At 41.6% G+C, this 25,046-nt stretch overlaps 1 protein-coding gene across 1 annotated transcript; it reads right to left on the bottom strand.

The window, feature by feature from the left end:
- Positions 1-1,256: 1,256 nt before the first annotated feature.
- Positions 1,257-23,686, bottom strand: LOC124254588 (5'-nucleotidase-like). Its single transcript, XM_046688419.1, is given in 10 exon segments — positions 1,257-4,250; positions 4,253-4,294; positions 5,069-5,272; positions 5,952-6,113; positions 11,512-11,544; positions 11,547-11,705; positions 13,293-13,416; positions 13,419-13,480; positions 15,575-15,788; positions 23,090-23,686. Coding segments are annotated over 10 exon segments (1,485 nt in total). The 5' UTR covers positions 23,435-23,686; the 3' UTR covers positions 1,257-4,110.
- Between the last annotated feature and the right edge of the window lie 1,360 nt (positions 23,687-25,046).

The following is a 25,046-nucleotide window of genomic DNA, read 5'->3' as shown; positions in this document are numbered from 1 at the left end:
GTACTGTCATTGAGTTTTGTATTACACTGTCTTGTGTACTGACACCATATAATTACTTTACCGTAATGTGTATGATTTTTGTAAACCTATGAAATTATAGAATACAATTGTTGTTCGTATAATTGTTGTTTGTTGGTTTCACGCTTCATCTTTTGCGTATATATTTCTAGGTTAACTTACTATTTCAAGGGTATGCATATTTCTTGAAACGTTAAAGGACGCGAGAAGTCTGCACAGTTACTTCGCTTTGTCGCGCCAGGATTCGCTGATGGCGAACATGTGTACCAAAACATCTTCATCTCTATCTGTGCGTGGGAGGTGGGGGTAGCCTAGTGGGTTCGATTCCCCACATGGGTACAATGTGTGAAGCCTTTTCTAGTGTGATATTGCTGGAATATTGCTACAAACGGCGTAAACTTAAACTCACTCACTCACTCTATCTGTGTGTGGTCGTGGTTTTATCGTAACCCATGTGCCCTGAGTTACAGCACTGGTGGAAATCTAGTAAGTGTCTTAGGAGAAACAGGTCAATCAACACACGCACACACGCATACACGCACCCATTGAATGAAATGCGTTGACGCTTGTGTAATATTTTAATTGTAGTTATTATTCCATCATAATACAGCCGAATATACATACAGATGGGGAAAACAATGGTTGTGATAACAAGTTTACATGGCTTAAAGGACGTTTTAAAGGCACAATTTCACACATTTTCGACCATATTTTGGGCTATATCATATATATCGGGACATATGCACTCACTCTTTAGCGTCCTATTGATGCAATAAAAGACTTATTATCCCTTACGACTTGCCTGAAATCGATAATTGAAACTTCGAGGCGAACAGCTTCCAAACAGAGAACACTTGCCATATATGGGATGTAAACAGTTGTTCCGTACATCGAAAACTTCCCTGAGGGCAGATAGTTAGTACTGTTGAGAGAGATGATTATTCATGTTCAGAGAAGTGCAGTGTGAAATAGTGCCTTTAAGGATTCACACGTTGTAAGGAATTGCGGACCTTCTATCTATCTTCATTAAGTTTGAAAATCCTGATTCATGGCTTTACAATTGCGTTGCTCGTGGTCTGGAAACGGTAGAAACATGACTTGCCTCATCTGAAAGGCTTCACCTCAAAATATCTATCATACAAACAGCGGACAAGAAAACATGGCGAGGCATTAACACGGAGGCAGCACAGTATCGTGTCTTCACTAACATGTCAAAAGAATTATAAAATACAATATTGCAATGTTCCCAAACTGTTTAATGAACACAGGCATACTAAACAATATGAACAATACTAGTTTCAGTTCACTTTATGTCTTCTACTTACAGACTGTTTCAGACTTCTGTGTGATAACCTCCTTGACTTGTAGAATTTGTTAACACGCCATCTCCACACAAAATGTGCGTAGTCGCCCATTAAGGCCATATGGCCGCCGAGGTTGTCTTGTCACGAACAGGCACATAGTCATGACTACCGTAAACCTTCTAACGAAGGCACACATTTCGGTGTTCAAATACGTTTAAATACTAATACGTTATCGGGAATATGAAATTATATCTACCACACATACAACATAAATTCTATTACTCAAAAGTCCTATTCACGCTATTGAAAATAGAACATTACATTGATAATTCAAATTTAAAGGTATAAAAATACGATGACAATATATGTGAAATTCTTCAAAGGCATTTAGAAATTGGTGTAGTAATAAAGAGAAATCTTATGGATAATGGCTTCTTTATTTGTTTACCACGGTGTTTCTAGGCCAGTTCTTGCCCCTTCTTCAGGTGGATAATTAGAATGAGAACATTACATTGGTAATTCAAATTTAAAGGTATAAAAATATGATCACAATATGTGTCCTTCAGAATGTCATATCAAGAAAGGCACAGTGTTTTGCTTGGCTGAGGTCAGCTGTGGCAGGCGAGATACAGGATTCCGCACACACTGTCTTAGTGTCTCCGTCTTATCATTGTCCCAAATCTATCCAACACGGTTAGTGAATTTCGGGGTTCAGAATACAACTGGCAATATAAAACCCATATACCATAATGTTACAGACAACTGCAGACAAACTTAGAATTGCATGAATGTTCCATATGATTACCTTTAAACCCTCAGACTCAACTGCTACAAATAGAATGAGCAAAGTTATAAAAAGGAAGAGTGAGTCAGTTTAGTTTTACGGCGCTTTTAGCAATACTCCACCAATATCACGGCGGGGGACTTCATGGGCTTCGCACATTATACCCATGCGGGGAATCGAGCCCGGGTCTTCGTGACGAGCGAAGGCTTTAACCACTGTGCTACCTCACCGCCCCTCTCATAAAGAGGAAGAGAAACTATTCACTGCTGTATCCGCTCACAATTCCATTTTGTATATGTTTCACTATTGTTTCTGTCTCATGTGCGTTTATGCCGAGTTCATGCATACGTTAGGGCAGTGGGATAGCCTAGTCGGTCGCTACTCAAGCTGAAGACGCGCGGGTTTGATTCACCACAAGCATGAAGCCCATTACTGGCGTCCCCAACTGTGATATTGAGAAAGCGGCGTAAAACCAGACCCACTCACTCATTTAAACTGTTTGAATTTCATGATATAACCATTTTTGACTATTCAGCCCCCCCCACCCCCTTCCATGTTTGTGGCACGTTTTTTCTTTAATTTAAGGGTTTAATGAAAAATATAACTGTACAACTAACAAAATAATGATATTGTGTAAAACTCAAGTCAAATCTGAACTGTTACAGACAACGGAAATGTGTGCGTTTGAAATGCTTGAATTTATGATACAATTAATCACAAAACCTCATGTGTCTACAGAATGCAAATACACGTCATCTTCAGTCTAGCGATTGTTATTTTACGCCGCACTCAGTCATTATAAGACTGTCTTAGAATAATCGACTTTTGAAAAGAAAATAATGACTAGCACTGTGTACAATGTCCCAAGCTCTCTGTACTACAGACTCAAAACAGTCATAGCACTGAGCTCGTTTTGTGCAACCGGGCCGTGATCGGGATCGGTTTGATTTAGCGCGATTCAGCGGCAAATGCATCTTCAGTGTTTGTCTTCTTCTCAAATTCAACATTGAATAAACATAACAATGGTCCATATGTAAACTCAGATTTACCCTTGAAAGCAAAACCGAGTGTTATTGGCATCCGTATCTACTTTCTCAAATAGACATGTTCATAGCTGTCTCAGGCCATTAAAGTGATGTATTCAGATGTAGATATCGACAGATATATATGGTAACAATCTATATGCTCATACACAAATTTAGGGAATGACAGCACATGGACATAGTAGCGACGGTAATGTACAAAGCATGAATGATACACATCAGAATGAACATTAACGTTAACTTTTCAATCTGCTTGAGTCAGTTGATGTATCATTATACTGATGTACTTACCTCAAGATATACACAGTTCGAGTAATAGATATAGCTTTATTGACGTTTCCGTCTAAGGCTTTGTTATGAAGATCATTGTATCATTCGTAGCTAAAGGGATTCTTTGTAACTGGAATACATTTACCTGACGAGATGTGCTTAATATGTAACTCTTCGAAAAGCCATTGTGTATGCGAGATGACACCAGATGTTTTCGACACTAGACCAGGAAACATACCAAATGTACATTGTTCAACGCACACGTTCCTTCGATCGAGATTTTCTTGGTCGGTTATGTTCGATTGGACGTTTTCTACAAACGTTCCAACGATTGCAACCGAAGAAGGTCTATATGGGTTCGAATGACAAAAGCCTAGTGGTTTCTTTGGCATCATAAAATTTCAACCCAAAATTTCTCATATCTTAAACTAACAAACTAATAACAATTTTTATTGCAATAACGAGAAAATAGTCGTAGCACCGAGGACAAATTGATTTCAAGTAACGAGAAAATAATCAACTTACGCAAATATAAACTATATAACGAGGGAAATTCGAAACTGGAAAAAGTAAACAAAACAATTCAAATAACGAGGAATTCCGGTTTAGTAAAATACATTTGTGACACTCATGTTGCCTCATGTTTTCTCAGGATTTCCAATGTCACTGAAGAGAATGCACCTTGGTTCAACTAAAGGTAATTACACATAAGTATCAATATCACACTAACGATGACTGACAGCTTTGCGGAAGTTACGACGCCACCATTCACGCCACAATCTGGTTCCGTCACAAAACGAATACGGCCTTCTACACCCTGGGTCAAGGGAAAAATTTCTTCACATAGTTGACAAATACATCCGAGTCAAGAGCCCCTGGAAAGAAAGAAAATTAATATATATCCTTGAGGGACTATATCATTTAACTGAAGCATTTATCCGTGACGTTAGCTTATGACATAAAACCCAGTATGACATAAGTCTGCAAATTTGATATGCAAAGTAGGTAAACAGGAAATTATACCATGTAATCAATTGATACAGAATCGCTGTTCTTATTTAAGTTGAATTTATTCTGCCAATCTCTGTGCCAGCTTTTTTAACTTGAATATCCTCTTTTCTCAGCGAATGAATATACGAAAATGTAGTGAACAGGTCGTTTATTTTGGTTCACCGGAAAGTATCTGTCACTACTACACGCAATACGTAATGATTCGTCACGTTTCTGAAGGCGACTTGGGAGCATTTGTTTCATAAAAGCGAAATAGTAATGTGAAAATGATAAATAAATATAATTTGCAAAAGGTTCGGCAAATCCCGATTAACGAAGACTCGCGTGATATTCCCTACTGTAGAGTTCTGTGTTAAGAAAACACACGTGATGAAGAATCCTCTATATGTACTACAAATGGAGAAAAAATAGTTTAAGCTGAATACATACAAGGGCGTTGGGGTAGCCGTGTGGTTAAAGCGTTCGTTCGTCATGCCGATGACCCGGGTTCGATTCCCACATGGGAGCAATGAGTGAAGCCCACTTCTGGTGGCCCCGAGATATTGGTAAAATATTGCTAAAAGCGGCGTAAAAATAAATTCACTCACCCACCACAAGGGCAGCGTATATAATAAACACCAATTTTAAAGAGAACTTACCAATTGGTGGCATTTGTATCTTGTTGTCGCGTATGACGGTGTAGCCGTCGCCCCCGCCAGCTGTGAAGGTCGGCAGTGCAATGGTGTACAACGTTTCTTTGTCAAGGGGATCGAACCTGGGAACTGTGCAGTTGGAACAGCGTACTTTGACATCAACCACTCGGCTGCCAACTGGTTTGCTGACGTCATATGCCACTACCAAACCTGGAACACAGTTCATACTTTCAAAATGATCCTTCTTTTAATTCTCTGTTCTGCTCGTTGAGATTTATCCATCTGCATTAAGTCATTTTTAGTTAAAGACCATATAATCGTCTCAAACATGGTATTACTCGATGTATTGCTGAATTCGACTTCACCACATTTCAGTGTACATGACTCTAGTACAACAGTGGACCATTTGTTAATTCCATAGTTTGTCAGCCTCATGTGAGATGAAGCCCCTCAGATGATAGTGATGCAGGACTGAGGTATTTACTACGTTTGGGAAACAATGGAATCCTGGAAGGGACATTGTCGCGTTGTCACGCATTTTAAGGCTTTTTACACATATAACATGGGGCGACAACGCAACAAATTTTGACTTTGAAAACGTGTTGCGATGTCGCATTGTCGCTCTTTGAATGAACAAAAATATTATTCAAAGCGCGACAATACGACAAATGGCCAAAATGTCGCGTTGTCACATTGTCGCGCTTTGGTTAATTTTGACACCTTTTGCTTGTTTTTGTGAGGGCGACAACGCGACAATTCGACGCGACAATGTACCTTCTAGGATTCCATAGGAAACTGAAAATCTTAAAAACAATAATACGTGTGATATAGATGGCTAGTCATAGAACAATATGGCAGGTCTAAGGGACATAACTCTACACAGACTAACACAGACTAACACGTACCTGAAACTTGTAAGAAGCCGCCAAAAGGTCGTCAGATTCAGACTTCGGATACCTGGACACGGAATGTTCCAAGGCCTGCAGAAGGAACTCTCCCTTCAGCTTGATCCGGTCGATATCGTTCATGAATGGTAGCACGGATAACACGTCTTTTCATTGTAATTTCGCCTGCATTAAAACCATGCGTTTAACCAACCATTACAGAAAATGTAAAATACACTTACAAATCACCCAGATATTGTCTGGTCTCATCTACGATGACTTCTAAATGGAACACATGTCACGTGTTCTCATTCCACCAATCTATTTGAATGTGATCAGTTGTTGGTACTTGTATGTAACATTTGGGAGTTAAAATTTACCTACGAATACAGGTTATTTTGTGTGATATCTTCGTAAAACAGCACAGAAAATGTTCAGATGTGGCACACGTATACCTTGTTGCCTTTGCACTTGAACTTAGGATATCATTCACTAATGTGTTCATTTGTGGAAACAGCAACATATTTAATGGTATTTGTAGGTAACGTGATTGTTTTTACCAAATCAGACCTTGATTATTACTTGTAAGAAATATTATGTAACGCCACTGCATTTGAGTAATTTACATATTAATGCTGTAAAAGTAATACAAAACATAACCTTGTGTTGCATTTACATAAATTGACAGAGTCATTGAAAATTGTATTCGTAGGTAACGCAAAAAAAATACCACTTGAAAACATATTACCAAAATTACGAATTAAGCCCTAGGCAAAATCATTTCAGGGATTTAATCACGAAATATTTGGCAATCAGATTAATACACTTCTGTTCATCCAGTTTCACTAGTATTTAACACACAATATGTTTTCAACAAAACATTTGTAAAATATATGTCAAAATGAATAAAATGACCTGTTTTTGTCCCCCATAAGGTTAATGTTTTATAAAAAATAGTCATGTTATATATGGCCCGAATCGTCTGCCGATTGTGCCGAAAATAAGTGAAGATAGTAATGCTAAATTGTTATGGGCCCAAACATGCTGTGTACACTTTTCGTTGAATCAACCATATACATCCCCTGTCTTTTTACCTATGTTCTGTTACATCTCATTACATAAAGTCAAGAGCACTTCATTTGCCATAACGCATCTCAGGTATCCTTATACAGAGGAAAGTAGTGTACTGCTCCCGAAAGAGGATCATCTTGACCTATTGGCAGTAGGTCGGGTAAACATATATTGTTGACTGATTGTTGTTGTTTAACGCCGTACTCAGCAATATTCCAGTTATATGGCTGCGGTCTGTAAAAATCGAGTCTGGACCAGACAAGCCAGTGATCAACAGCATGAACATCGATCGACGCAATTGGGATAGATGACATGTGTCAACCATGTCAGCGAGCCTGACCACCCGATCCCGTTAGTCGCCTCTGAGGACAAGAAGCATGGGTTACGTCACGGGTGTGTCTATACAGAGACTAATAACGAAGTACGTATCCTTATCGTAAATATCTTACGAATGTACAGTAAACTGAACTAACTTCTAGAATGCCGATCAACAATGATAAAACAGCAGGTCGTTATATAAGTTAATTCGTTGAAACCGTGTTCGTTAAAAACATAGTTTAGTGTAAATTGTGTTAAGCGAATCTTTGGGTGAGGTGAGGTGAGGTGAAATTTGGTTTAACGTCGTGCTTGAGAAATACTTTGCTCATATGACGACGTGCATGCGTGTATGTGTATGTGTGGCTGCTTGTACTAGCCTAGACTGAAGCTGGTTTGATAGTGCTAGCCCACTGAGATACCATGCCGCAGTGAAGCAGGAATATCCCACTCAGACACATTATACTGACTCCGAGCCGACCAGTCCTTGTTGTACCCATTAATGCCGAGCCAGGCGGGGACCAACTAGTACCATATTTTAACGTCTTTTGGTATGACGCGGTCGGGGATCGAACTCCGCGACCTTCCGCTCTCCGGGCGGACCCTCTGACCACTACACCACGGAGGCGGTCGCGAATCTTTGGTGGATACGAAGACACTTAAAGGTATTATTTTCTTTGTCATATACAATAATTAATGTAATGTGAAGAGTCTTCAGAGTCACAATGTTTGAGTGAATCGCCCAGTTAGTTTAACATACTGTACCTAATCACTCACAGCCATTGTTTGCAACGACACATTGGAAATTCCTCGTGGAATTGATGGGAGCGTTGAGTCAATAGAACGCATAGCATTACACAGTTCGAGTTCGAAAGTAGTTCCTCTTGAAAGAGTTGAAACATGAAGAACTCAATTATCGGATAATGAGAATAAATTGTGGGAGAATGGTTCATCTCATCGATAACACAAGCACGTTATGATGATATACTTACCAATGTCAATTGGCGAACGTATCCCTCCATTACAGAGAGCTATAGGAACGGAAGTCCAGTAGTCCTCGTGGATTTTTCAAGCTGAAGGAACTTGTAGATCATAGCGTCTGTGAAGACATTACCTAGAAAACCACGACAACAAAATACAGTAACGTCCAAAACTATCTTCCCTCAATACGTTTTCATTCGAGGATGAAAGGCCCTGTGATTTCAGCGTTTGGAAAATATGACCCATTCGTGTTCCATGTTATAAAACGTGAAGAAAAAAAAATTACATAAACTGGTTTTCGTCAAATTTGCTAAAACAAACGAAACATGCATGTATTCCCCGAAACAGATTCTCCTCGACATACCCAGGCTACACTCTATTTTGCGGCAGTCGTGTTCATCTCCTGGAGGAAGACGTCAGTTGCACTCGACAACCGCCAGGGCGGACGAGTTCACGGCTTTGCCCAGGGCTCCATCTTCAACAGGGTGTCCGCATCTGCAATGCAGTCAATGGAATTAGAGGTCCAACAACATAATATATATTCGCGGAGTAAGTGAGGAACTTGGGAATAACGATGTTGCAAATTGAAGACTAATGAAATCAAATAACGTCGTGACCTCGTATGGCGGTAACGTAAGAAAATGGGTTGTCAACATTGGTCACGCTGACCAGCAGATCAGTTATGGCTTTATTGGGCTTTTTTAAAACCTGAACATGGCCACCACCGGTCCGGCTATGTGTGGTCAGATGAACATCAGATAAAGGGATATGTACGTTCATCATGTTCTAAACAAATATACCGCCTCCGTGGTGTAGTGGTTAGAGCGTCCGCCCGGAGAGCGGAAGGTCGCGGGTTCGATCCCCGACCGCGTCATACCAAAAGATGATAAAATATGGTACTTGTTGGTCCCTGCCTGGCGCTCGGCATTAATGGGTACAACAAGGACTGGTCGGCTCGGAGTCAGTATAATGTGTCTGAGTGGGGTATTCATGCTTCACTGCGGCATGGTATCTCAGTGGGCTAGCACTATAAAACCAGCTTAAGTCTGGGCTAGTACAAGCAGCCGCACATACACATACACACGCATGCACGTCGTCATATGAGCGAAATATTCTCAAGCACGACGTAAAACCCAATTTCACCCTCACCTCACCTCACCTCTAAACAAATAAAAATCGCGTCTGCATGTATGATTCTCTTTATCCCAAAATGGTAACTGTTTTTTTTCAGAAATATTTGAAATCTCTCATAATATACTTTCCCAAAAAAAAAAACGCATATAGGAATTTCAACTGTATTTTTATGTTTATTTTAAACATCTTGTAGGCTTTATGAGTCAATGAAATGTAGCGAAATTGCACACTGAGAATGCAGACTTATCCGTCTTTGGCACCAACTCGAGGAAAATCAGTTTGAGTGTCACATGGAGAACTGTGGTGGCGCTGAAGTCAATACCTCGTGTGACCACCGTGGGCATCCAGAACTGTACGGCATCGCCTCGGCATCGAACGAATAAGTCTCAGAATCTCGTGTTGCCCAATCGCAGCCCACTCTGCCTGTAGTGCCTGTGCGAGTTGCTGAAGTGTCTGGGGCTGAGGGTTACGGCGTCGCACCCGTCTGTCCAGGGCATCCCACAGATGTTCGATCGGGTTTAAGTCCGGTGATCTTGAGGGCCAGGGGAGCACATTGATGTTGTGGTTCTGGAGGAAGTCTCTAGTGTGACGTGCTGTGTGGGGCCTGGCATTGTCCTGTTGAAACAACTCCCTCTGGCGATCAATGATTGGAAGGAGGTGTGGGCGTAGGATTTCGTCACAGTACCGTTGAGCTGTCAGGTTGCCCTGGATCATCACCAAATCACTTCTCCTACGGCAGGTGATCGTTCCCCACATCATAACACTGTTCCGGCCGAATCTGTCCACCTGGGGAACGCAAGCGTCGGCGAAACGTTCACGTCGACGTCTGTACACCCGCATTCTTCCATCGCGTCGTTCAAAAGAAATCGTGATTCATCACTGAACCAGATTCTACGCCAATTCGGTAGGTTCCAGGCCTGAACGTTGGTGCACCATTGAACTCGATGTCGACGATGTTGTTGTCGAAGCACAGGGCCAAAATAAGGTCTTCTGGCACGTAAACCAGCCTCTCTCAACCTGTTCCTGACGGTCTGTGCAGAAAGCCTCCTCAATTCGGGTATTTGTCGAGCGGTACTGGTCGCCGTAGCTGTTCGATGACGCAGGTGATGTACCCGGATGTAGCGATCCTGCGCCGCAGTGGTCGCTCGAGGTCGCCCACTACGAGGGGCATCTGCTACCTCATTCTGCCGGCGATATCTCTCCCAGAGCCATGAAATGGTGCTTTGGTGAACATTCATGCGTCGGGCAACTGCACGTTGAGACTGGCCAGCTTCAAGCAAACCAATGGCGATATGACGGTTGGCTTCACTTAGACGTGGCATTTTGCGTTCGTCAACAATATTCCAAATACAGTGAATAATCGACAGACAGCGATCAACTTTTATACCCATCATTGAGACTATCTGATCCCCAACTTTCACGTGCATTGCATGTGAATTGTGTATTCTGTGACACTACACGCCGAAATTGAAAATCATGCTGTTAAATACGGCTATTTTACGGATGGTGCGTTTTGTTGTGATGTTTCAAACATAAACACCATAGGACTCATAAACAGAGCAAAACCTTTGTAAAATGAATCACGTTTTAATTCATTGCTACATGAAATTGCTATTTCAAGATGCGTTTCTTTATTGGGAGAGTATATTTGCAAAGCAGGTATTTAATGTTTTCCTTGAGGTTTTGGCAGCAGGATATGTTTGCCTGTATCAGACATTCATCAAATAAAGCTAATTTGCATCAAGGATCTGACATTACCCATAACGTCAGATATCACCAATACTCCACGGGTTTGGAGCAGCGTGGTAGTGTCAGTGCATTTGCTGGACACAGGAAGTCCTGGATTGAGTTTATTAGATGGGTTTAACGTGTGAAGCTCATCTCTGCGGGGCGGTGGGGTAAAACGTTCGCTCGTCACGCCGGGTTCGATTCCCCACATGGGTACAATGTGTGAAGCCCATTTCTGTTGTCTCCTGCCGTGATATTGCTGAAATATTGCCAAAAGCGATGTAAACCTATACTCACGCGCACTTTTTGACGAGATATAATTGTTTAACGATTTACCTTGTGGTGTGTCTTTATCTAGAAGTATTGGCCTCCTTCCCATGCCACAACATTTCCATCGTCGTCGAATTCCAGTTCTATATGCCCAATGTAATTTGCTGTAACAGTAGGCCTGTACCACTGGGACCTTTGCCCCGAGGCTTGTGTTACTATGGTTGGATACGGTCCCACGGGCTTCTCTATTGATGGGGGGTGTACCTTGGGATCAGAACACAAATCATGTGGAGAAATATACCTGGTGTACCGTACAACTGAAGGATTCCGTTGTCGGTAGCGGTTTTACGCCACCCATAGTCTGTTAAATATACGCAATAAAGACCATGCAAGACTAGAATATGTGGCAAGTTTAGATTACCACTGTTTTTGAAAATTGAGAAAGTCTCTGGGCTCCCATTTGTTACATTTATGAATGTAATTTGGGAACAGTTTTTCTGTAAAATATGTTCATTTCAGAGACTAGATGTTAGTCTACAACCTGCTGCCTTTGCGTACTTTAGTCTGGATTGAATGAACCAGCGGGTCATCGTTTGTAATTATTCACTACGTACTGATAACAGTACTAGTGTATGTGAGTAAGTGGGTTGGCTTAACGCAACCTTTAACATTACATGGGTCAAGATGGAAGCAACTGTTACAGTCACGCGAAACGTGGATGCTTACAGAAGGTATGTACTATATATCCTCTCATTATAGTTTTAATAAATTTATCACTCAATTAAGTATTTAATACAGCACTCAGTGATGGCATTCGAGTCTGACCAGACAATCCACTGATTCATTTTGAGAACAAAAATCAAGGAGCAAATCCACTGAAATGTATCTGAAATCATTATTTTATCTGGAAAAGGCATTAGTCTGGAGAACCATACTTGTACAAAATAGACGAACAACATCCATTTAACTTAATACAATATGGCTTCTCTAAAGATCTCACCATCTGTAATTTACTCCAGTGGTCTAGTGGACACAGCTTCTGCCCGAAGTGCTGCAGATCGGTGGTTCGATACCATGAATGCGTCAAACTAAGGAACCGTTCATTAATTTATGTGTGTGTGTGTGTGTGTGTGTGTGTGTGTGTGTGTGTGTGTGTGTGTGTGTGTGTGTGTGTGTGTGTGTGTGTGTGTGTGTGTGTGTGTGTGAGAGATGCTGATTATTTTAGGGGGAGATGCTGATTATTTTAGGGGGCACCCATTTTGTACACTTGTACTAGGGGATCAGCAATTTTGTACATAAAAATATAGTTTAAAATTATGCTTAAAAATTATGGGAAGGGGGTGTCATTGATTTTGTACATGAAATGCAGGGCGGGTCACTTACACTGGATATAAATTGGGGGGGTGTCATTCACATTGTACATGTGTCTCAATAAAAATCATCATCATCTTAATGTTTATTTCGTGTTTGACATTCCTAAGGACTACTTATCAGGGCAATATTTTTGTTTGTTTCAGTTTTCATTTCCTGATCGACTGGGGCCGACCCAAAAATATTAAAGTGATGACCTACCGACGGCTCATTCAATTGCTTCCTTCCTGTGTCAGTGCTGGTATGAAGGTTGAAGGTAGAGGACTAGTGAAACTTAACAAGAAGGCTGAGTGCTTGGTATTAACATTCTTCTTCCATAACATTTTATTTATATATGCTATCGAATCCAACTGTGTTCATTAATTCTCATGATGTCACCTGGGTGTCTGGTCCAGACCCGATTATTTACAGATCGCCGACAAAAGCTGGAATAATTGCGGCGTTACACAACAAAACGAACAAGCACAATCATATGATACCTGTGTACAGAAAAGAATGGCTGTGGCCACCGACAACAATATCCAGGCCTTCCACCTCCTGCGCCATCTTCCGGTCAAACTGATAGCCGGCATGGCCAAGAGCAATAATCTTGTTGATACCAGAGTCTTCATGGCGTCAACTTGCGCCTTCATGTGGGGAATGATGGGATCGAATATCAGTTTTTCTGCGGGTGAAAATAAGGAAACTTAATAATAGGTCAAGCACTTTTTATACTTTACGAATCTTATTTTCATGTATTGGTGAATAAATTACACGTATGGTGTGGGCGGGGGGTAGTAGTTAAAGCACGTGATGTTTCACTGTATACATGTGCCCTGATGTTTCACTGTATACACGTGACCTGATGATTCAATGTATACGTGCCCTGATGATTCAATGTATTGTGCCCTCATGTTCCACTATATACACGTGCCCTGATGTTTCATTGTATACATGTGCCCTTATGCTCCACTGCATACATGTGTCCTGATGTTCCACTGTATACACGTGTCCTGATGTTCCACTGTATACACGTGCCCTTATGTTCCACTGTATACACGTGCCCTGATGTTCCACTGTATACACGTGCCCTGATGATCCAATGTATACACGTGCCCTGATGTTCCACTGTATGCACGTGCCCTGATGATTCAATGTATACACATGCCCTGATGTTCCACTGTATACACGTGCCCTTATGTTCCACTGTATACATGTGTCCTGATGTTTCACTGTATACATGTGTCCTGATGTTTCACTGTATACACGTGTCCTGATGTTCCACTGTATACACGCGATGTTCCACTGTATACGATGCTCCTCATGTTCCACTGTATACACGTACCCTGATGTTCCACTGTATACACGTGCTCCTGATGATCCAGATTTATACATGTGCCCTGATGTTCCACTGTATGCACGTGCCCTGATGATTCCAATGTATACACATGCCCTGATGTTTCACTGTACGTGCCTCTTATGTATACATGTGTGTCCGATGTTTCACTGTATACATGTGTCCTGATGTTCCACTGTATACATGTGTCCTGATGTTCCACTGTATACACGTGCCCTTATGTTTCACTGTATACATGTACCCTGATGTTCCAATGTATACACGTGCCCTGATGTTCCACTGTATACAAGTTCTTGATGTTCCCCGTATACACGTGCCCTGATGTTTCACTATATGCACGTGCCATGATGTTCCACTGTATACATGTGTCCTGATGTTCCACTGTATACACGTGCCATGATGTTTCACTGTATACATGTGTCCTGATGTTTCACTGTATACATGTGTCCTGATGTTTCAATGTATACATGTGTCCTGATGTTTTCACTATATACACGTGTCCTTATGTTTCACTGTATACACGTGCCCTGATGTTCCACTGATACATCCACTTTCCTGTATACATGTGCCCTGACTGTATACACTGTGTTCCTTTGTATACATGTGCCCTGATGTTCCACTGTATACATGTGCCCTTATGTTCCACTGTATACACCTGCCTATCATTCAATGTATACACGTGCCCTGATGTTCCACTGTATACATGTGCCTTGATGTTTTAACTGTATACACGTGTCCTCATGTTTCCACGTGCCCTTATGTTCCACTGTATACATGTGCCCTGATGTTCCACTGTATACATGTGCCCTGATGTTCCACTGTATACATGTGCCCTGTGTTCTACTGCATACACGTGCCCTGATGTTCCCTGTCTACATGTTCCATTCCCCTGTGGACACGTTTCCTGGTGATCCACTGCATACATGTGTCCTTATGTTCCACTGTATATATGTGCCCTGATGTTCCACTGTCTACCCTGTGTTCCACTGTGATGTGGGCCCTGACTGTCATTATGGCCCTGATGTTCCACCGTATACATGTGCCCTGATGTTCCACTGTCTACATGTGCCCTGATGTTCCACTGTCTACATGTGCCCTGATGTTCCACTGTCTACATGTGCCCTGATGTTCCACTGTCTACATGTGCCCTGATGCTCCACTGTCTACATGTGCCCTGATGTTCCACTGTCTACATGTGCCCTGATGTTCCACTGAATACCCGTGCCCTAATCACTGTTTATATGTGCCCTGATGTTCCACTGTCTACATGTGCCCTGATGTTCCACTGTCTACATGTGCCCTGATGTTCCACTGTCTACATGTGCCCTGATGCTCCACTGTTCATATGTACCCTGATATTACACTGCATACATGTGCCCTGTTCTTCCACTATATATAAGTGCCCCGATGTGCCCAGCATACCAGTTTTTGATATTGACGGGGTGTCCGTGGTGGTGTAGCCTATGACCCCGATCTTCTGACCTCCTATGGTCACCACGGTGCTCTTGTGGAACAGCCCCTGGATGCTTGGTTCCAAACTTGCGTTGATGTTTGCGCTGAGGACGGGTACTGTGACTTCCTCCAGAAAGGGGCGTAGCCCACTTATGCCTCGGTCGAACTCATGGTTGCCCAACGCCTGATACACAAGGGTACATGTTAAGTGCATATCAAATTAAATACAAGTTTTAACACAAGCATTGTCACTAAGATGACATAATCCCCCGCCGCAAATTATCAAATCAAACCAGTCAACCTCTCTTGATATCTTGCTCTTTAGTTGTTTAAACACACACATATTTTCAAGACTGGCTTTGACCTTGACATGAATGTCATAGTGTATGAAATATGCAAAACTAGTACTAAAGAAATTGCTTATTGAAAACATTCAAGGGAAGTCTTGAAAGTCTATGAAGAAAAAATCCGGTGAACCGTTCTTGAAATATCTTGCTGACAATTCAGGTTAACATGATGAAATCTTCAAAGTGTCGTCGTGACCCTGAAAATTACGTGAATGTCACCAAAGTGACTGGGCCCTGGGCCTTCCGTGGTTGAAGCTTGTGTCAAATATGAAGAAAATCCTGTGAATATATTTTGCGATATCTTGCTGACTATCTTAACATACAATTTAACATGCTGAAATCTTCAAAGTGTCTCTGTGACCTTGAAAATTAAGTGAAGGTCACCAAAATGGACTGGGCCCTGCGCCTTCCCCAGATAAAGCTTGGTATTGAATATGAAGAAAATCCAGTTAACGGTTTTTGACATGCAGGTGAAACGTTAAAGTCCCCTTGCGATCTTGAAATGAAGGTCAAGGTCACCAAACCTGACTTGGACCTTTCTTATACTATGATGAACCTAGGTACCAACTATGAAAAGAATCTAGTGAACGGTTCTTAAGATATTCCAATTCGTACGTACGTACGGACGGACGGACGGACGGACGGAGCCTAATACTATATCCCCCGCTTCGCGCTAAACGCGCGGCGGGGGATAATAAAATAGAAGTAACTGGCTAATTTCACATAGTATTACATTAAGGTTTCAGAAAGGTATCATAATCATTTTATCCATAGCATCTGTACAATGCCACGAGGACGTGCTGTAGGATAAGTTAAAAATAGCATCTTCCTACATTAGACGGTTTCAAACATTGGAAATTCCAAAGCATAGTAACGAAAAACAGTCTCCGTACCACGTTTTGTTAAAGTATAGCAAAGACAGCCTTAGAGGTAAAATTGCTTTATACAAGCAACCCTGAACGAAGCATTCGTTCTAGTCAGAATATGTTATCTGGCAGTAATGTGAGAGAACAACTTTGACTTTCCGCTGTGTTATGCAATAATCCAGCAGTTTAAAAAATGAGGCTTCAAATGAGTTCACCCTGACGAACGAATTCTCCAGACACTACGCTACCCCTACCTGGTAGGAAAATCCATGTTTTCGTGCAATGACCCATTTGGGTGGTAAAGTCATGGACGATGTCTACTGTTATATGATCTGCATAATGTAGCCTTGTTGAAACTCTTCCAGTAGAGTTCATTATGTAACTTCCTGACATAATACGTTTGTTTTAATGTATGACAGACAGAATTATTCAGCATAGGCATAAAACACGTTTGATATAGGAACAGACTGACATATTTGATAGTATCAGGGTTCTACATGACAGAAATATAACTGTATTGTTTCCAGTGTATTTACTATATTATTTCATAATTAACGTGTTTCTAAATGTTTCATCTGAAGCATTCATAATATCTAACAGATACAACAGGGAAGTCAACGTTGTATCACTGAACTAAATGGACATTTCAGTTAATTAAGTTAGTGGATCCAAATGAATTCCTGGTTGGGATGAGGTCATCATGGCTGGCATCGTATCCGCGACCGCGCGGATTGTTCTCTGTGGCAACGTCGGCTACCAACCACGCCATCGTGTACAATGACACACAACAGACCACGTCACCGTGAAGGACCCGTGAAGATCCGGGTTAGAATTGGTCTTCAGCAATTCATGGTTGTCTTAAGAGGGGACTAACAGGATCGGGTGATCAGACTCACTGACTTGGTTGACACATGTCATCGGTTCCCAATTGCTTAGATCGATGCTCATGTTGTTAATCACTGCATTGTCAGGTCCAGACTCGAGTATTTACAGATCGCCGCCATATGGCTGGAATGTTGCTGAGTGCGGCGTTAAACAACAAACAAACAAACCAACTTAATCACCGAGCCTATCAAATAGGCCCAGGTTTGTCGCTTCCTACGCCAAGCAACAGATGGATGGGAACCTATCCTAACCTTGTTACTGCCTGGGAGTCATACAGAGCTTATGATACATACGTCTTAGTATATTTATACATGAATACATTATCTAGCAACAATACTATCTAGTTGAGGCTACATAGAACTCATAGAACTATTTCTTTGTATAGCAACCTTTGAAGGGCACAAAGGTTACTGTAAAACGCAAAACGTATAGTACTTCAGTTTCTCCACCGCTAGATTAGATTAAACCTTTCAATCGGCAAAGGACCAAATAAGCACTAGTGGTGGTACGATTAATTGAAATAAATCGAAGATTGCAATCGATCATGTTTTCTCATAATCGAACACAAACAATTCTGGAACACTTGTTTTAATTAACAGTATGTTTCACGAGGTTGGTTTTGTGAGTTACATTTCATAAGCACTACAAGCTCGTTCCAAGTCATGATTGAATTTTATCTTAAAGACTCCTAAGAAATTTATGTTCCTAACATACTAGTCATCCTTTAAAGATGTGAAATTTGGCCCAAAAAAAAATCCCCCCAAAGAACTACATGTTTTTACCTTATTTTTTGTGCATTAACAAATTTCATAAATGACCCTAACCAAATCAAGTACTCATTTTCGATGATTGATCGGTGGTAACGAACCAATCATCAATTATGAGATTTTAAACCAATTCCCAACAGGTGAGGTGAGGTAAGGTGAAATTGGGTTTTAACGTCGTGCTTGAGAATATTTCGCTCATATGACGACGTGCATGCGTGTGTATGTGTATGTGCGGCTGCTTGTACTAGCCCAGACTTAAGCTGGTTTTATAGTGCTAGCCCACTGAGATACCATACCGCAGTGACGCATGAGTACCCCACTCAGACACAGTATACTGACTCCGAGCCGACCAGTCCTTGTTGTACCCATTAATGCCGAGCGCCAGGCAGGGACCAACAAGTACAATATTTCAACGTCTTTTGGTATGACGCGGTCGGGGATCAAACCCGCGACCTTCCGGTCTCCGGGCAGACGCTCTAACCACTACACCATGGAGGCGGTTAGGATTTTTAAGGTGATCGTTGATGACAATATTTGCAGTTGTTTGGTACAAATATTTACGTGGGTGTCGTCACGATTTAGACCCTACGATAATTTTTGTACCGTTTCAACCCGAAAAAACGTACCTGTCATACAAAATCGAAGGTCACAGTTTACGTCGATGATTTTTAACATGTATTTTATGCGCGATATCGAAATTTAAAATTTGAAACACTTTCCACAGTTATGCCGTCGATTTAGAAACTCGATTTAGATCCGATCGTAAGTTTTGTACGCTAACAAAGAGCAACGTTCATACAGTACGAACATCCCAGACTGATGTTGGTTATTGTTAACATGGTGTTTATACGTGGTATTTGAATGTGAAATGGAAACATTATTCACGGTTATTGTTTCCAGAACAATGCACAATACTGAGTACACTGCAATTGCGAAAATCGATTGCATGACAACTGACGAGTGCCCATGAACACAGAGACGGAAGCGTTGACCTGACCCGACGAAGACGCACAGTCCATTACTAATCAGGGGGTGATAGATACCCATTAGAACAAGTGGTGTGTGTCAACTTATTGGCGTGTAATTTACCTAGCTCTGTTGCCCTAACAACCAACTGGAATTGGATACGGTTTGATATTCAGTTGAATTATTACGATGTATTATGTTATGAGTATGAGCTACTAACAGGGAATATTTAACGTGGTGATTGCCGTAATCTCCGTGCATATTCCAGTATCTCTCTATTTTCGTGAGTGAGTGAGTTTAGTTTTACGCCGCTTTTAGCAATATTCCAGCAATATCGCGGCGGGGGACACCAGAAATGGGCTTCACACATTGTACCCATGTGGGGAATCGAACCCGGGTCTTCAGCATGGCGAGCGGACGCTTTAACCACTAGGCTACCCCACCGCCCCCTCTCTATCTTAGCAGGCGGTGGGGTAGCGTAATTGTTGATTAAAGTGGCGTAAAACTAAAACTAAATCTATTATTAATTCTCTCTCTCTCTCTCTCTCTCTCTCTCTCTCTTATTACTCTCTCTCTCTCTCTCTCTCTCTCTCTCTCTCTCTCTCTCTCTCTCTCTCTCTCTCTCTCTCTCTCTCACACACACACACACACACACACACTGATTAGTGATTAATCTGTCAGCACATAAAATCATTATAAATAAAATCACGGTTTAGTTTATACGTCGAATGCCACGTTTAACGTGACAGCCCTGATTAATAATAAAAACCGGCTGTACAAAACATATCTTTGAACTAAAATCACATTTTGTTTTTTACGCGGAAAGCCAGTATGAACACGATTGCACTGATTAATAATGAAACTATCTATACAAAAAGTCATTACAGATAAAATAAAATGTTGACAGCCTCTGAAAGCGTTAACTGATAACGCGCTGTACATGCGTCATGACAGATATCAAATACAATACTAACACAGCTCTCTCTGATGGTCAAGATAATTATCAGGGGAATGTGAGTCAACATACGGGAGATGAGTGGACACATGGACGTGATAATGAATGCTGTATGAGTTGACGCTACCATTATCGTGTGATGTTACATATTAATTTATACCAGTTCAACGCCAATCATTACATTTCCCACGACTGGCAAGGTCTAACGGTAGTAACGCAGGTTTTTCTCCAGGAAATGACAATACCGTACAAGGCTGTGTCATAACTCCTTTGTTGTTGGATCCTCTTTTAAAACGTGTGATTATGGAAATACAACCTCTTATTCATTTTCTGTTTGTTCGGTTTTTGATGGGATGGGTCTTTTGGGGAGGGATTTCAGCACATAAGGAGACTATTCAATTACTTGAGACAGTGAGTCAACCTTTGATTATGTTAACCTTGTGAGAACTCCTGAAGTAGGGGCCTCGCATAGCTGTAGTCAACTTGCGTCGCCGGGCTGGTCTCAGAACAGGCATCATGTGCGTATTTGATAAGTAATTTCAGTGTAGGTATCACAAGTGATAACCTAAATACTCACATCGCCATCTCACAAATTACAGGGGATGGTTGGGTAGCCTAGTGGTTAAAGCGTTAGGTGGTCCCACCTAAAAAAACGGGTTCATGTCCTTACATCCAAGTAGTGTATGAAGTCTATTACAGCCGGTAACTGACAAATCTAGAACTTTGGCTGACAATGCTCCTTTTAGCTCACAGTGAAGAAGAATGTTTAAACGTTACTAAATACTCTGCATTCACATATTTCCAGTAAATGCATGCAAGCGTGCGTACGTGTGTGTGTGAGTGTGTGTGTGAGTGAGAGAGAGATAAAGTATGTGTGTAAGTGTGTGAGGTTGGATGGTGGTTATTTGTGTGTGGGTGGGTGTGCGCGCGCGCGTGCGTGTGTGTGTACGTTTGTGTTATAATATTTTCACGTCATAAAGTCTTTTGGGGTAGAGGCTAGACAATCATGTTATCTATACGAAGCTGCACCTGAGAATCTTGTTACTGTGAACACAGGTGGGGGTATGGTGATTACATGTAATGATTCCCAATTGCGTAGATCGATGCTCATGCTGTTGATCACTTTATTGTCTGGTCCAGACTCGATTATTTACAGACCTCCGCTGGAATATTGCTGAGTGCGGTCTAAATCCAAACTCACTCACTCACATGTAATTATAACCAATCCCTTCGCTCTCCCTTTTGCAATCAAACATTGGTTACTACAGAGTCAGGGGTTAGATATCGGGTTAGATATAGGCACTGGCAGCTGGATAGATGCACTGGTGGACATACACTTGAGATACGAAATAGGTGGTAGATGTGTCAGGAAGTACAGATAGATTAGATAAACAGGGTAAAGAGTTAGATGTAACATTGGTAGCTGTGACAACATCTGATGAGTGGAACCCCACTGGTCCTGGTGGTAACGATCACGCAATTATTGTCCCGCTTAATACATCACGTACTATTGAATAAAACCAAACTAACGTTTAGCTAACCTAACTAAACACACTATTGCGTTAGTATGTATGATGTATGAATATGTGTGTGTGTGTGTGTGTACGCGTGTATATGTGTGAGTGAGTGTGTGTGTGTGTGAGTATAGAGTGTGTGTGTGTACGTGTGTATAGGCGTGTATATGTGAGAGAGTGTGTGTGTGTGTGTGTGTGTGTGTACGCGTGTATATGTGTGTAAGTGAGTGAGAGTGTACGCGTGAGTGTGTGTACGCGTGTAGCGTGTGTGTGTACGCGTGTATGAGTGAGAGAGAGAGTGTGTGTGTGTGTATACGCGTGTATGTGTGAGTGTGTGAGTGTGTGTGTGTACGCGTGTATGTGTGTGAGTGAGTGTGTGTGTGTGCGTATATATGTGTGTGTGAGAGTGTGTGTGTGAGAGTGTGTGAGAGTGTGTGAGTGAGTGTGTGTGTGTGCGTGTGTGTGTGTGTGTGTGTGTGTGTGTGTGTGTGTGTGTGTGTGTGTGTGTGTGTGTGTGTGTGTGTGTGTGTGTGTGTGTGTGTGTTACTGAATCAAAGCAAACTAACATTCAGTGCCAGAGCAAAATCTTACAGGAGCTCCCAAACAATGCTGAATTTCAGTCCCACCGCTAAGGCATTCTACACTTGCAAAGTCATTCTAGATTTGAGTTAGTTTCAATTTCAGTGTCTCTAGAGTCTAAGACACATGCTAAAATCATGTATAAGGGACTTGTATGGTGTATACTTATGTACGTTCCCAGGAGAAATTGTCCGAAAGGTTTCCGGCTTATCGAGGTCATGACATAAACTATGATCATTTAACATATGATCCGACGTGTTATATATTTTCTTTGCAGCTACAAGCTACAGACTGTAGTTTTTTATCGGACAACAGTTGAAGGGAGGTAGTATCTCTGGCCAAAGTACAACAAGCGTTTCAATGCACACAACACAAGTGAGAGGTAATGTTATATGAGAACGCCACTCAAGTATAGCTCGATTTAAATGATGTATATTTCGAGAACGTATTTAATCGGCTCAGCTAATCTCTTTATGACCCAAATTTCATATTACGAAAGAATAATTTTAAAATGACAAAATGTGATGTAAATAAAATACCATGGATACTAGGATAACACACAGGAGAATATAATTTGAGGATTTAGAAGACATTGAGGACTCTCACCATTGCGTCGTAGTTGAGTAAGTTGACAAACTCCGCGGTCACATTTCCTCCGAAGTAGTAGAACCACAGCGTTCCTTGGTACTGGTCACCGGCATCAATGACAATGGTATTGTTGGGTTTAAGGTTCCGGTATTCCTTGACTTTGGTCACAATACGGGGGTAGCCGCCATAACATTTGTTGGCCGCTGCGTCCTTCCCCGAGCAAGGGCCTCCATGAATGTTCGTCTGCTCAAAGTGTGCATGAATGTCGTTTGTGTGGACAATTGTCAGATTGAAAGCTCTGCCATTCGGGGTAGAGGATAAAACTCCGAACAGGATTGCAGTCAGAGCGAGAGACACGTGCATGGTGTTGCCCCAGGACGAGCTTTGTTCCAGTGGATGTCCTTATCTCGAAAAATCCCGCGCAGCGATGACGGTTTATCAGATTGTTTACGTGGGAGGCCAACTGTACTGGTTTAGCTCAGCTCCGGTTAATCTCTTATCTGTTATCACCTTTAAAAGCACTTAACCAATCATTGATCGTTTGTGAAGCTGGCATATTCTAGGCGATGTTGCGACATCAGACTGCTGAATATATTGACCAAGCTGTCTGTTGTTTAATTTACGACGCACTGGTGGGGAACTAATATAATGTGGTATGCTAGTCTATTGTTTGTTATGCACAGTGCTTGGTGTCTGTTGTATCATATCAGCGCATATGACGTACAAGCGGTTGCATGTAGATTAGATCTGTCTATTAAGCTTCCCAGGTTATAATGTGTGAGGATAATACTGACTGGCTTGTTTCCTTTCCTTTTTATCAGTTTGATAATTTATAGGTCCAAATCGACGACTCCTCACGTAAGGACTTCCTTGGGAATGCCTAAGGGGAATGCCTAAAACCCAGGCTAAGAAAAGCCGGGCCGGGTTAGAAGGTTATAATAAAAATGGATTACAGAATATTAAAACGAAACGTGCGCATCTGGGATGATACACCTCCAGCGTTAACAAATATGAATAGTTTTGCCCAACTTTGAATCAAATTGTATACCCAACAAAACAATGTAATAACGTGAGAACTATGACTTCATACCAAGTGTTCCTGCATCAAAGTCATTGAACCACATGATTGTACTTTCCGCCAAGTCCTTTCTGCAAAGAAGAAAGTCCAGATTTCCTCAGGTCTTGAGTCTCCTGTCTCACTGGGGCTCCTTTTGAATTTATAAAGAAATGATTTTTTCCATCAGAAATATAAAGATTCAGAGATTCAGCGTTAGTCTACGACTTCGTGACTATTAGTAAGAAATGGAGATATACTTGGATGTTCCTTTGTTCACAAAAAGCGTTGGGAGCGCTGCTTGGGATGATCAACTGCCAGTTGTGTGTGATTGTTCGGTTGTTCTTTAACGCCGCAATCAGCAATGTCCCAGCAATATTACGGCGGTTTGTAAAAACCAGACAATCATGTGATTGAAATGAACATTGATCCACGCAACTGGGATACGATGACATGTGTCAACAAGTCAACGAGTCTGACCACCCGATCCCGTTAGTCGCCTCTTACAACAAGCAGTGGGTTGCTGAAGATTCAATTCTAACCGGATCTTTACGAGTTTGCCAGTTGTGACATCACTTCTACAGCGCCATATTGAACCAACAATCTGTGCTCACGCTATCAACCACTGGTTTGACTGTGTAAGGCCAAAGCATACAATACATTGTACACAGTGATGTACACACCCTAATACATATGCAAAGTGCTCGCATAGACATGCGCATACTCTGCCAGATAATTGTCTGTTTGTTTGTTTGTTTGTTTTTGTTTGTTTGTTTGCGTACTAAGCAATATTCAAGCTCTATGACGTTAGTCTGTAACAGTCGGAAGCATCCCATGCTTTTCATAAGAGTCGTATGGTCCACGCAGCAAAGGTACTGTAAATGTCTGTTGTATCATATCAGCGCATATGACGTTCAAGCG

Source organism: Haliotis rubra, unplaced genomic scaffold, assembly GCF_003918875.1.
Source record: "Haliotis rubra isolate DU_JTF1 unplaced genomic scaffold, ASM391887v1 Scf577, whole genome shotgun sequence".
Lineage (NCBI taxonomy): Eukaryota > Metazoa > Mollusca > Gastropoda > Lepetellida > Haliotidae > Haliotis > Haliotis rubra.
Note: the sequence above shows the minus strand (reverse complement) of the source record. Positions and strands in the feature narration are given on the sequence as shown.